Source organism: Euprymna scolopes, chromosome 9 (genome assembly GCF_053919585.1).
Source record: "Euprymna scolopes isolate OS-2025 chromosome 9, ASM5391958v1, whole genome shotgun sequence".
NCBI lineage: Eukaryota > Metazoa > Mollusca > Cephalopoda > Sepiida > Sepiolidae > Euprymna > Euprymna scolopes.
Window position 1 is genome coordinate 33,944,407 of NC_136490.1, and position 15,276 is coordinate 33,959,682.

General features: G+C 32.0%; 1 protein-coding gene across 2 annotated transcripts in view; it reads left to right on the forward strand.

Moving 5' to 3' along the window:
• LOC145284495 (protein C19orf12 homolog) overlaps nucleotides 1-14,519 on the forward strand; it is a 91,484-nt gene extending 76,965 nt beyond the window's left edge. For both annotated transcript variants that reach the window (XM_080133372.1, XM_080133371.1), the window contains exons 2-3: nucleotides 3,333-3,494; nucleotides 9,856-14,519. In XM_080133372.1, coding sequence (XP_079989498.1) covers nucleotides 3,335-3,494; nucleotides 9,856-10,112 — 417 coding nt within the window. In that variant the 5' untranslated portion in view covers nucleotides 3,333-3,334 and the 3' untranslated portion in view covers nucleotides 10,113-14,519. The remainder of the gene's footprint in view (nucleotides 1-3,332; nucleotides 3,495-9,855) is intronic.
• The last annotated feature ends 757 nt before the right edge of the window (nucleotides 14,520-15,276 follow it).

Genomic DNA, 15,276 nt, shown 5'->3' on the forward strand with positions numbered 1-15,276 from the left:
CTTAATAAACATGTTAAATTGAATAAAAACAAAAAATATATCCAGTTAGGTAGAAAAGTAACTTATCTTGCCTTTGATAACATTTATTTGTTATATATTTGTTTTTTGACAACTTTTTCGAATCTGTGTACAAACCAATACTTAATTGTCATGTTACGGTAATGAACATATCCAAAAATTATGAAAAACGGCGCTGTTTTACAATAGTTTACTGTGCAGAGGGAGGCAACTCTCTTTTACTAAGAGATTCGTTTGTTTGTTTGTTTTTTTTTGCATCACTTTAGGACGCTCGATAACGATAGTTTTTATTAAATCAAAACAAACAAAAAAAACTGCGACGATTTTTTTTTTTAAATGTAAAAAGTTGATAACATTAATAATACAAAATGTAGTCTTACTAAGACTATTGAGAGAAAATCAATGAACGAAAAATATTTTCATTAAAAACATTTAAAGAAGCTAGCTGCGGCGCCAGTTTTTTTTTTTTAATTAAAAAGTAAATGTTATGTTAAGTTTTTTTTAATTAGTCTTTAACCTTAAAAAAAATACAAAGAATGGGTGCTTCTACACTTTATTGCCGAAATTGAAGACGCGCCTGCTGTCCAAATCCAGAGGAGAAATCATATTATAAACTATGGCCGATGCATGAAATAAATAACAAAACAATTAAACTGGAGAACGACTAACGTGTGCTTACGTAAACTTTTCAATAAATGTTTTTACAATTATATTTTGATTCCCAGTTTAAAAAAAACAACAACCCACCCACCCTTATAAAAAGAAAAACAATCATTTAAATTAATTTGTTGCTTTAATTTTAAAAAATGTATAAAATTCTTTATTTATTCGAAAAAAAAAAACCCACAAAAAATAAACAAACAAAATAAAACTATTTTATAAAAACCCAATATTGCTTTCATTACAAAATTGTTTTATTAAAATTCTATTTTTTACGCAAACTTTTCAATAGATGTTTTTCCAATAATATTTTGATAAATTTTTATACAATAAATGTTTTGGTTTTGTTTTGGTTTTCAAATGGCGCTCGCCCAGTTTAAACCATTATGAATATGTCACTTCATGTTCCATGAAAAACTTTCCCGTTCTCATTAATTAAATCGAAACATTTCCAATTAAACAATTACAGATATATGTTCTCTTTCACTTTCTTTATTTACTTTTTTTCATAGTACTTTCCAGAAGTTTAATTTTTTTGTTATTTATTTCATGCTTGCTTCGGCCAATGATTTCTCCTCTAAATTTGGACAGCAGGTGCGTGAAAGAAAATGGCGTCTCCAATTTCGGCAATAAAGTGTAGAAGCACCAAAGAATGAAACTCTTTAATAAAACAAGGATGAGACTTTTAAAACTGCAGCGACTTTTTTTTTTTTTTTAAACCTTACCATTGACATTTACTTAAAAAAAAAAAAAAAAACAGTTACCGCAGCTTCTTTTTCCATCTAATGAAAATATCGTTGGTTTTCTCTTAATAGTCGCGTAAAGGCTACATTTTGTATTATTAATGTTATTAATTTTGTTACATTAAAACAATCGTAGCTTTCTTTTTTTTAATGTTTTGATTTAATAAAAAAAATATCCTTGAATCAAGTGTCCTAAATTATGAGATGAAAAAGTGAACGAAGTGCCCTAAAACGATAAGGTAGAAAAGCCGCAAAGAATTGATACTAACTACACTCTTCACATTTTCTGCCTCGGTCAGTTGAGGAGAAATCCTTCATGACTGAGACAATATTTATTTTTGTTCCTATCCAGAGTATCCCTTTTTGGGGAGCTGAATTCTTCCCACATTAAAAACCGACCTTGCCTTCGTGGAGAGGCAAGTAAATAGGAACAGTTGTCGAAAATTAAGTTTTGCTAAATCGGCCAAAGATTATCAGTTTTCAGAAAATATTTACCATTTATTTTCTGCAAATGTAAAACTTACAAATGTTAAACAAAAAAATAAACAATTAGGCACATTTTTATTTGTCAACTGTTTCACGGCTGTGCATGCATGGTCAAGAAACATGACAGCTTCTTTATATTAAGAATAAGATTTTTTTAAAATCAATTTGTAAATTTCATGTCAAACTGGTGTAATGGTTATCGTACTTGACTCAATGTCTTTAGGTTTTTGTTTCGATCTCGGCTTGAGTATTTTTAAATTTTTTTTTACAAGAAGTGAATTGTTTAGAAAAAAATACTCGCATGCACATGTATCAGTTTCTGTATGAATTAAAATATTATATTTATGTGTATTTGACAACCGGGCAACGCCAGGCGACCTGCTAGTATAATATAATCAGTTGCAAAGAAAGAAAAAAAAAATCTCAAAAATAATTAATTTTAAAAAGATTTTTAATGATTTAAATTCCATAATTCTCAATGATTAGTTTTAAACATAGAATTTAAAGTAAGGTTTTACAATTTTATTTTAATATTATATAAAAATAGTTGACGTAATGTCAGAAAGGTTAGTTGATGTATTGACGGATCCTCTTATTGGACTAACAAGATTCTAATATTGGTTGCATCATGTAAAAGAAGTGTTTAGGTTAGTAGTCACCCCAGCTGATAATCCACTTCATATGGTGCGGTACATTCAGCATGTTCTAAGGCAATATGCAGCTGTAATAGCCAAAGAAGATTTCTTGTATGGAGAAGATTATAAAAATAAATATTTATTTTTCGTTTTTTCATACTTATTTGGTTATTTGCTATTTAAAAAAAAGCTCTATATCATGTCCAATCACCCATTGGATTGACGAAAATTTATGGAAACATATAAAAATAAATTTTTTATGCCTAAAAATTTTTAAATTTAAATATATACGAAAAATTCAAAATATATAAATAATGTAAATTCTAATTTGAAATACATGATTTTTGTCAACAAAAATCCTTATTCTTAAATTGAATGCACTATTTTTTAATTTGAATGTGTAAATTTTTAAATTGATTGTCTTAGTTTTTAAATTGAATGCGTTAGTTTTTAAAAGATTTAGAATTTCTAATTCCAATTTTAATCACAATCCCTTACATGATTTTGATCCTAGAAAAAAAAAAGGTCTTAAATTTGGCTTAAGCTTAAAGGATCTTAAGAAGAAATTCAAAGTCAGGAATCTTGATTGTTTTCTAATGGCTATGGATCAAAATTTAATGAAAATCTTAAATATTTGTAAATAGGAAATTATTCCTATATGCCCTCTAAAAATTTAAAGAAACTGAAATTTAATGAATTAACATCTAATACCTATTGCGAAAATTTCACAAAAATAAGAAATATCTGAATTTTCACAATTCTTTTTCTGTTTTTTTTTTTTTTTTTTCAGGAATGCCAATCAGACAGGAAGACATCTTTGATGTCTTGAAAATTATTTGTGACGATAATGAAATATATGCAACGACAAAAGAAAGTGTAAAAGGAGGTCTTATTGCTGGTGGTACCACAGTTATTGGTGGTTTATTATTTGGACCTCCAGGCATGTTAATAGGTGAGATATTTATCTGTATTTTTGTTTTTTTTTTAAATTTTATTATCATCCCAAACAGTGCCACTTTGATGTAGGCGGGGGGGCTACTATCTGGGACATAAATTACAGGGATACTATGTAGGGAGTTGAACAGCAAGATGTCTGTTTACATTACTGTTGAACTTCTGCATGTCGGTACAGTCGGGAAAGCAGGAACCCGGAAGAGAATTCCAAAGTCTAGCAGTTTTGGTGAAGAAACTAATAGAGTAGAAGGCTTTCTGGCATCTGGGGATCTCTACTGTAGGGGTGGGATTTTGTTACTTGTAGGGTTCGTCAGAGTTATGTCGAGGGGAGGTACAAAGGCTTGTAGTTCATCAGAGCATCTACCATTAAAATACTTGTAAAACAGAGAAATGCAACATTTTGTCGATGGGACAGAGACTGGAGTCTAGCTGACAGTTCGGCACTTATTAGGTTGGCAGCTCTCTTTTGAACCCTGTCCAGGAGTGAGAGACTTGAACCCTGTCCAGGAGTGAGGGACTTGAACCCTGTCCAGGAGTGAGGGACTAGTAGTAAATGCACAAGCCTAAATGTGACAACAATACTTCATGCATGAGCGAATGGTGGCCTTGTAGAGGTACAGGATATTTTCAAACATAGGGTATTTTTTTTTCAAAACATTGGTTTTGTTTTGACACTTTTTGTGTTATCATGAAACAATAAAATAATAAACTTTTAATTTTTACATTTCTTTAATTTTTTTTTGTTTTAACATGTCATCACAAAACAATAAAAAGAATAAAGAAAATTTTTATTTTTTTACATTTCTATGAATGAAATCTGTTTGAAATGATATATTTAAATATATGATTGAATAATCAAAATCCCCTGGAATGACGTCAAAGAAAAGTCGGTCACAAGCCTGGATGCGGAGGTTCAGGAGATGACATCAAAGGAGGTCAAATTGTGGAGCGTAGAATCCCCGGAGATTGGGTCAGCGAGATTGACCAACATTTTGAAGGATTTTACATCCCACAATTTGACTTCCTTTGATGTCATCTCCCTGGCCTTCACATCCAGGTTTGTGACTGACTTTTGTTTGAAGTCACTCCAGGGGATGTGGATTATTCAACAATATTAACACAAGAAATTTTGAAACTAAGATAGTTTTTTGAAATGAGTTGTTTTCGTATGGCTTCATGTTTTGTTACATGCTTGGTTGCTTTCGTTCCATATTTGCATCAACCCATTTCTGCCATCTTTGTTTTTGGAGCACAATTGTTAGAGATTGCCCAATATTTTTGGTTTCTCTATTTTTTTTGTGTAGTTATAAAGATTGTCTGGTCTTCCCACTCTAGAACACGCAACATATAATTGCGTATGTGAGTGGAAATCATTGTGTTTATGTAAACCACACAGTTGTAAAGATTGTCACTTTATAAAGTAATGCCGAAGTAATATGTTTTTAACTTTGTAATGCCAAAAACATTTTATTTATTTTTCTAAAAAAATTTTAAAAAATCAATAAATATTTAATAAAGTAATATAGGTTCATAAGAGTAGTGGTTGATGGGTAGAAATCAGAAGCTCACAGTATTAATGCTGGAGTCCCTTAGGGATCCATCCTAGGCCCAACTCTCTTCCTGATCCAAATCAATGATTTTCCAAATCACATCCTAAGATCATTCGTAGGCATTTATGCTGATGACACTACCATCTATGGCAACATATCAAAGGCTGTAAATGACCAAATTCTCTGATTCTGTCTCCTCTGATCTTAAGCATGTGGTACAATGGGGAAAGACGTGACTGGTTACTTTTAGTGCATCTAAAACCAAACTTGTATTTTTACATCAGCAATGCTCTGATCCCCATCTGGCATCAATTGAAATGAATGGCTCTCACATTAGAGAGGCTCCATGTTTTGACAAGTTTCTGGGCTTGACCTTTACTCCTGATCTGAAATGGAACACATGCATCAAGTCTGTTGCGAAGGTCGCTGGAAAAATGGTGCTCCATTAGATATCTCATTGCTGATGCAATTCACTACCAGTAACGTCCAATGCAAACAAAACGAAGTAATAACCCTGTTTAAATATTATAAAAACAAATAATGTTAAAACTATTAAAAAAAAAAATGAACGTGATGCAATACGAACGGTCCGGCGGTGCCCGGCTGTTTGAAAAATTCAAAAAAAGTTTGAGGGGGGGGGGGGGGCTTGAACTGAAATCATTGAGGCGAAAGCGCAAAAAAAAAAAAAAATGTGAAGAATTAACTAAAAAGTGAATTAGGTCAAATATCAATTCTGTGGTGAAGTTTGTTTTGGTTTAGTTTAAGTAGTCCCGCATCACACTCGAATTCTAAATTAATTTATTTGTTTTCTCGAATTCTAAATGAATTTATTTGTTTTAATTTTAATTTAAGTGTAATGCAAGTGAATTCACAATATCGTTGCGTTGTAATAATACATGAATTCTTTGTGTAAAAATAAATGTTTACTTGAAAGCACTAATAAATAAAGGTCATAGTTAGATTTCACGGTTAGAGTCGTTAAAACCGGAAGTAAAAACTGGTTAGTCGCGCAGGTTGTGTCTGACAGTAACTAAAAAAAAACAAAAAGAAAACAATAATAATAATCGCATTTTCATATTTTTTTTTTAAATTTTTTATTTTTATTTTATTACGGGAAAAACAGAAAGCATAAATCAGGGAAAAAAGATTAAAAAAAAAAAAATGCCATAAATAACCTTGTACGATTCCAAACCGGTGTTTCCTCGTACTGTTCTTTGTGAATGCATCCGCTGCAGTGTAAATGGGGAGCGGGGAAAGGAGGAATCTAATAGAGAGATAAGATGTTGCAACTTCCATTGAATCTAACCGATTTTGGCAGTGGACTCTCACCGGAAAAAATATAGGAATGTACCATTGTCGAGGAACTGTAGAGGTACTAAGCCTATAGCACACCTCAGGTAATGTGCTACAGTTTGTACGCATTACATTTGCATGTTATGTCATGATTTTTAATCCTATTAAGGTCAAAGTCGGAGGGGGAAAAATGAGTTCATTTTATTTATATAGATAGATAGAAGAGAAGACATTAGTGAAAGTTGGAAATGGCTTGATTTGTTGTTTTAACATTTTTGACAGGTTGAAATGATCACTCTCCACAATATTAATTCTGGACATTAAAACCAACGTTACTTCACAGTTTATAACATTGTTAGCAAAAAAAAAAAAAAAAAAAATTGTCAACTATTCATTTTTGCCTTCATAGCCAAATGTAAACTTCACTATTAAAAATATTAAGAAAAAACTGGACAATGCAATGCAAATTGCTGAAGGATTGTAATTTTTATCAAACAAAACATTGGAGTAAGAAAAGAAAGACACGAGTACTTTTTCTTTCACACAAAAAACTTCTGTTTAATCTATTTTATTTAATGTAAAAAGTTTATAACATTAAAAACAAAAATGTAAGCTTTAACATTACAAAAGTACAGTCCATCAGTGCCGGTGTCAGGTGGAAACCTAAAATTGATATAAAAATGTTCCGCTTATGAAATGGATATTGTGCAGGCCAATTCCCTTTTCTGATCCTTATGTCACATCATCTCGCCATGAAAAGGGAGATAAATATCAAGTAAATGGAATTTTATATCATGAAAAGGTTGTTGAAAACTACTTAATCTGAGCTAATAGGCCTCTAAACAAAATATATGAGATAGTGGGTGAATGTCTTGCATCAGGTAAGATGTCCCATATCCGGTTTGAACAAACTAATAAGAAAATCTTTTACAAATGTATTGTGTCTCTCTCTCTCTCTCTCTCTCTCTCACACACACACACACACACACACACACACAGAAAGAGATAGATGGGAAATAAAGAAAAAGATAGATATCGAGGGAAGGGATAACTGAAAAGCAAAGCTCTTTAAAGAAGTGTAATAATTCTAGACACACTAATTGCAGTTATAACACCAGAATGTATTTGCCAAATATAGCACATTGTTGGTGGTAATCCTAGAAGATCCATGGGGTTAATTACAAAAAATAAAAAAAAAACATTTTGCCTCAGAAAGAATGATCTGTAATGTTCATCACAAAGACATCAGATATAAACCTTGTGTGATGAGTAAAAGTAATAGTGTTATAGCGATAAAAAGGGGAATGATTCTAAATAAAGAAAGTAAAAGTTATCGCCCTTTATAGATCTTTGAAAAGACTAGAAAGTTCCAGGGAGAAGAAAAGCAACATGGTGGACCTTGGCATAGTAATAAAAGTAAAGATAGGAAAAGAGAATTTCAAATTTTTATGATCACATGACTGTTAAGATTTACCCGATTAGCTCCCTCAATCTTGACTAGTACAGGGTGGATGGATAAAATTATTGCCCTAGAAAAGACGATATGATTCCATTTCCATTTGATGAAAACCCATTTTCTTTTTTGTTGCAGGCCATCTACTAGTTGGCCAGTTGTGTACAAATCCAATGAGCTATAGGAGCCTTCTATCATGTCTGAAAGTGACACAATGTTCAACGAGCAAGATCGATGATGCTGTACAACTCATGCTCTCTGCCAATCCAAGTTATGACAACAGGAACATTGCCAACACTCTCAAAATGCAAATCTGGACAGTTCAACACTGGAAGGCACATCTCAACGAAGTTTCTGGCCATGGTTATGGTCTTTGGTATGGTTTCAAGTGAGAGCCACATTATGTCACCTCATAACTTCGAAGTTGACTTGAAAGTCAACACCAATCTGTACTTGGATGTGCTGAAAATTGTAGTTTTTTTTTTTTTTTTTGTTTTTTTTACATGGGGGTCACCACTTATCAAGGCCCGAAGGCCACTCAGGGATAAGAGTTATTGCATGTACAATAATCAATGAGAGTATTGTAGTAATCATTAGTATTGGGGGTTTTGATAGTGTGTTACTTAAGAGGGCGGTTTGTCAGGAGTTTGTTTATGTTGGACTTGAAGACGTCCAAGTTGTAGTCAGGTGGGAAACAGGCAAGCGACAGAGAGTTCCACTGGCGTGCAGTTCTAAGAAAGAAGCTTTGCTCATGGAATCTACATTTGGATTTAGGCACAGATAAAGAGTGGGGAAAATTATTGACAGTAGTTTCAGCCAGACGGGTGTTTCTCGTGAAAGATTGGCGAGGGGGAGACGAGGGATTGGAGCTCAGAGGAGCACCTGCCATGGAAATAACGATAAAACAAAGACAGGCTCGCAACGTCTCTTCTGTGGGAGAGAGGTTGCAGGGAAGAGAAAAGGGCATCCCCACTAAACCACGAAGTCTATTTTGTACTCTGTCAAGGCAGGATAGGCTGTTTTTAGCAGCTCCTGCCCAGATGTGGCAGCAGTACTCCATCCTTGGGCGTACTTGGCTTTTATACAGATAGAGAATTGCATCAGTAGTGAGATATCTTCTGGAGCGGTAGAAGGATTTCACCATTTTCCCAGCGTCCCTGGCAACAGATTTGATGTATGTGTTCCATTTCAGATCAGGAGTAAAGGTCAAACCCAGAAGCTTGTCAAAACATGGAGCCTCCCCAAGACGAGAACCATCCATTTCAATTGATGCCAGATGGGGCTCAGAGCATTGATGATGTAAAGATAGAAGATGAACAATGTGAACAGACATCTCGCCCAACTCTATAAATAGTATCCCTGCAAATTTGGTCCCAAATAGTAGCCCGTCACGACTAAGTGGCCTTGTTGTGCCTTGTTTGGGGTGAAATGTCAATAATAAAAAAGTGCAAATATGTTTATAATGGACTGTTCCAATGTCTGTTACTTTCTTTATTTCTTAATAAACATGAGGGAGGGATAGAGAAAGAGACAGAGAAACAAAATAAAATTACGGTTGATTAGAACAATTGGAAGATTTTCAAACATGATTCAATCCTAAAATTGAGGAATATTTTAGTATGTACATTGTGTGATTAAAATATATAAGAAAGAGGCCTTTGAGAAACTAACATTGATTTACTTACATAATAGATATACTAAGAAAGAATTCGCCACCCCCTCTCCAAAGTAAACGGTGATTAGGCCATTCCTGTAATGATCTGGCTTCCGTTGATTTTATGGTTGAAGTTTAGTTCTGTACAGTTCTAGGAGGTCCACCTTCCCAGGCTTTGTCTTCTCTTTGAGAAGGGGTTAGTTTATTCCTAATCGCCAGAGGCACCCTCACCAGGGAATGCCAACGGGGTACTTTTTGCCAGTCAGAGTGTCTCTCCTCTAGGGCGCTGACTTCTCAATCCTACTTTCCAATCCTGATGTCTAATTTTTGCAATGGGAGGGAACTAAAAAGCCTTATTTATTGATTTTTTATTTTATTTATTTATTGATTTTTTTTCAATTCATTCCAGGTGGTGGCCTTGGAGGTCTCATAGCATATAATAATGCCCAGCAGTTCAAGCCAGTGGGTGAAATAATTCTGAAATTACCTCAAAGGGAAAAAGACATTCTACATGAAAAAGTAAATTCAATCATTCGTCACATCGATGCTTCGGATGCTGTTATGCTCCTTGCTCTGATACGAGCCGATCAAATAGTTTACACGAAAATACTTACTTTCATCAAAGACTTTATTACATCAGACCTGCACATGGGTATGAAATGTTAAATAGATATCTGCAAACCAAATCTATTTTTCCCTTTTTCTCTTGGTTCTTGACCAGAATTTTATCTTATATTAAAAAACAAAAATAAAGAAAGATCTGTATGATGAAAAGAAAATATCAAATTCCAAAAACCACGTAAATTGATCTAGTAGTTTTATTTTTAAATAAGAAAATCAAATTTTATGTGTGACCTAAAAAACTGCTTTCTTGCCCATCATTTTGAAAACAATCTAAAAAAAAAGTGAAGGGAGATAACTCAAGCAATTCAAAATTGCGAGATTTATGTTGTAATGCCTATGAATTTCTGTTAATCGATTAAAAGCGATTTTCTTTATAAAAATAAAACTACTTGATCAATTTATGTAATTTTTTTTGAATATGATATTTTCTTTTTGCCATGAATATGTAAATCATATAGATTTTCTTTTTTTTTTTTCTTTTTCAATATGGGAAATTCTGGACAAAAACATTTTTTTTTCATATATCTGCGCACACACACACTCATACATTTTACTTATAACCATAGATAAGTATGCCACAAACAACATAATTCTTTTAATTGTTATTTAAATTTTTGCAATAACTTTATTTAAGTTCAGTTAAGAAAAGAAAGTAAATTTTATTTTCTATAAGCAAGCCTAGTGTTCAAAAAAATTTCAGTACTTGTCCAGAATTCTTCCTCTCTAAAAAATAAAACATTGAAGAAAAATCTGTATGTATAATGTACATACCTGTGATGAAAAAAAAATATTGTGCACCAAAAATCATGTGAATTGGCCAAGTAGTTTTATTTTTATAAACAAAATCATTTTTGTATTGTTTAGATTAATCGGATAATTTTTCTCATCTTGAGTGTTATCTGCACAAGGTTTTGTTCGATGTAACCTCTGACCTTCTTCAGGTGTAAAAGTCATCATGTTTTGGCAGGAAAAAAAACACAGCAACTTTTACACCTGAAGAAAATCAGAGGTTACATCAATGAACACGTTGTGCAGATAACACACAAGCTGAGAACAATTGTCCGATTATTCTAAATTATACAAACATTCATACCTCATCTCCAAACTTCAGAACTGTAATAAAATCATTTTTAAACGATTTGAAGTTTTTTTCCATTGCTGATGTTAAGAAAGGCTTTTTAAAAATCTCACAAGTTTTAATTATTTGGAATTATTTCCCTTGTTTCTTCCGCCTGTTTTCTAGATGGTATCGCAAGATCACCACTTGTAGTTTAACCATAAAATCTGATTTTCTTATTTAGAAATAAAACTACTTGATCAATTTATGTGATTTTTGAGAAACAATATTTTCTTTGCATCATGGATACCTACATCATACAGATTTTTTCTTTATTTTTGTTTTTACATGGAGAGCGAGGGGTAAATTCTGGACAAGCACCAAATTTTTTTCAGTGCTTGTTAAGATAGTCGACAGATCAACTTTTTTAATATATCGTTTTAAGCAAAAACAATATCATGTACTTAATTGTCAAAAATAGTAAGATATCCAAAATTACAAAAATTAATTGAATACAACAACTGCTATTGTGTTTTTAATAAAAATAAAAGTTTATCACTAGAGACAACAAATATTGCAGCCATGAACGAGTAGTATAAAATATTCGTTTCAGAGTTATGTCCCCTGCGTGTAGACTCCTACTGTCTACTTTATAACGTCTAAGAAAAATGCAATTTTCCCCAATTTTCCATAAAAATTACTTTTACATATAAATAACTTTCTACTCAATGAATTTTCGTAATTTTTGGATATACTACTATTTTAGACATTACATTTAAGTACGTAATATTGTTTTTTGCTAAAAATAACAAATTTTTTAAAAAATTTGACGGTTGACTGTATCTTAACAAGCACACTTCTTCAAACCAATATTGCTGTTTGATCCCAAACATTTAAATTTCAATTTTAAAGCTGAAAAGGTTTTCCTCTTTTAAAATGTTTTTCTATTTATATTGTGAGTGTGTCATTCTCAGTTGACTTATTGATTTTTACTGAGTCACCACTTATCAAAACTAAAAACCACTCGAGGATAAGGATTAATAAGATGGATTGTCTGTTGGATGATGAAGAATATTATAAGATGATTGAAAATAATGAGCAGGATGAACAAAATTTGATTACTTATTCAAATAGTTTATGATAAGTATTTCTAGTTTCTGAATTTTGGAAGTTAAGGATTGATTATTCATATTATTTGGATTCTTCGGACTACTTTTTTCATCTTGAGTTTTATTTTTGCAACGTTTTAGTCGATGTAATATCCAACTTTCTTCAGTTCTTGTCGAACTCAAGAGTATTTCTGTCAAACTTGGGAATCTGCACGGAATTTCAAACAGAATCCTTGATTTATCCACAGGGTTAGCATGCTCTCATTGTGAATAAAGTACTTTATAAAATTTACTTGAATTTACACTCTTCTGGAGGTTGAAGGTTCAATGCTCAGTGTGAGCAACACTCAAAATACAATTGTGAATTATTAAGACTTTTACCCAGTCATGACTAACAGAACAAGAATAATCTACCTCCATGGATTAAATAAAGGATTTTGTTCATACTTGCGGTCGTTTCAAATGTTGGTGGTAATCATTTGTGGCTGGATATGCCGAACATCGAAGATTACCATTTGTAGTTATGGGTTCAATGCCAAACATTGACCATCATTTGTTGTTTAGATTGTAATGTCAAACATCAGGGGGTCACCATTGGTGCTATTGGTTGATTGTTGCCATTGAAAATTTACCACTTTTTATAAATATATGGAGTATTGCTGTCACATTTGGGCTGGTGCATCTGCTGCTTGTCTCTCACTCCTGGACGGTTCAAAAGAGAGTCACCAACCTGATAGGTCTTGAACTGTCATCTAAGCTTCAGCCTCTGTCCCATTGACGAAATGTTGCATCCCTCTGCCTGTTCTACAAATACTTTAATGGTAGCTGCTCTGACGAACTGCAAGCACTTGTACCTCCTCAATGTGACTACCCCCGACAAGCAACTAAGTCCCACCCCTTTACAGTAGAGATCCCTAGGTGTAAGGAAGCGTTTTACTCCAATAGTTTCTCCTCCAGAACTGCAAGTCTTTGGAACTCCCTTCCGGGATACTGCTTTCCCAACTGTACTGATATGCAGAAGTTAAAGTGTAATGTGAACAAACATCTTTCTACTCATCTCCCTTCATAATGCCCCTGCAAATTGTCCCCGATAGTAGCCCCCTACTTCAAAGTGGCACTTGCCTTGTTTGGGGTGAAGATTGAATTAAAAAAAAATTTTTTTTTAATTAAAATATATTTTGAGTTTTAAAATATTGGGTTTTTTTTTCAAAGTAAATAGATGTTTATAATGTTTTTATTGTAAGTAGTAACTATCATTTCTTTTTAGTCTTTCTGTATGCGTACTGTGTATAAAAATGACAAATGTCAATTGCATATTGTTCATATGCTTTGGAACGTTGATGTTGTTAAAAGAAATACGTGATTTCTTTTCTTCTTTGGTGTTTGTTGATTTTTCCGAATTCCTTTCCTTTAATATTTCATGATTGTTGTAATGAAGAGCTAGGAGGAATACAAATGAAATGGAGGAATAAGAATGAAATCTGGTTGAATGTGTTGAACCGAAATTCAGTGCAACGAACTACAGTTCGTTCCTTATCATCCTTTTCTCGCTAACTGCTGTGTTTTTACCGTCTTTTATTTATTTATTTATTTTGGTTCTGGTCATTTGATTGGCTGATAGGGGACCCTTGTGACTATCTCCTTTTTCCAGATATATCCCTTAGATCCTGTTTCTTAGGCGTTAGGTAGCTCAGATTGGTCTCTCCATTGATTAGTTATTGGAAAAATAAAGAAAGGAACAGAAGGAGAAAGAAAGAATGAAATTAAGTGTTGTCGCTTTTTAAAAAAAACTTATTTTCTTTATTTTCATCAAAATTATCATCCTCATCCTTACTGTTATTACTACTACCAAAACGTTGTGAAAATAACATGTAAGATGAGAACAGTAGTCCAAAGAATTCAAATAATATCAAGTATTTCTGGATATTTGATTTGAAGACGATCATGTTGTAGCCTGCAAGGTAGCAATCTTGTGCTAACATGTTCCACTGATACATGGATTTATACAAAATAAGTTGTGCGATTTTTAAATGAATTGCATATTTTAAATGTTAAACCTTAATTTATATAAGATTAAAGTAAATAAAAAAAATCAATGTAGCATTAAATAGCTAAGTTTTTTATTTTGATATGTTGCTTAACCACAAACTTGTAAATTTTACTTGAAAAAAAATGCATCTTTAATTATCTCAATATATAAAAGAGGCAATTAAAGGGAGATTATTCTGGCACTGAAAAATACTGTTTTAAAATCAATAAAATCTGTTTTGTTTTTAAAAAATATTTAAAAAATTCTTTGTTTTTAATCTTTATATTAATACTGTAAATATTTACTTGATGTATGAAAAAAGAATGCTTTGAAATTCAAATTTTTAGATGAAGTATGAATTTAATTTGTGAAAAAGTTTTTGGTGAATGAACCTTATATATATATATATATATTACTAAGCGCAGATCATGACTTGACAAATTTTGTCATAAAAGAAAACACTATTTTAAACTAGCAGAACCTGTGTACTGGCATTGTATATGATATTGTGTATGAGAATGTAATTTAAAGTCCATAACAGCTAACAAAACCTGTCGTTTTTATTTTATAAGTATGTAATCAGACAGCGAATAGAACGTCTGCAGAAAAATAAAGAAAGAAATAGAAATCAAAGGAAAATAAAAAAAAATCTGAAAAATGAAAAATAAAGTCAGACAAAATTAGAAAATGCTTGAATAAGGAAAGTTAGACAAATGGAAATCGAAAAGTTATTGTAATTTTAACAAATCTTGTAATATCAAGAAAAAAAAAAAATAATAAATTTTTTCTTGTTTACATTTCTTTAAAAAGTGTTTAGTTTTAACACTTTTAGTATCATGAAACAATAAAAAAAGATAAAAATGTTTTTTTTGTTTTTTGAAATAAAATATTTCGATAAGAATATATTTTAAATATTTAAAAAAAAAAAAAAGCTAACACAGGAAATGCAAAATTTTACTTTCTTTCTACCTTAACAATCACCTTTTAAAATGACGACGTTTAAAGGTTTTT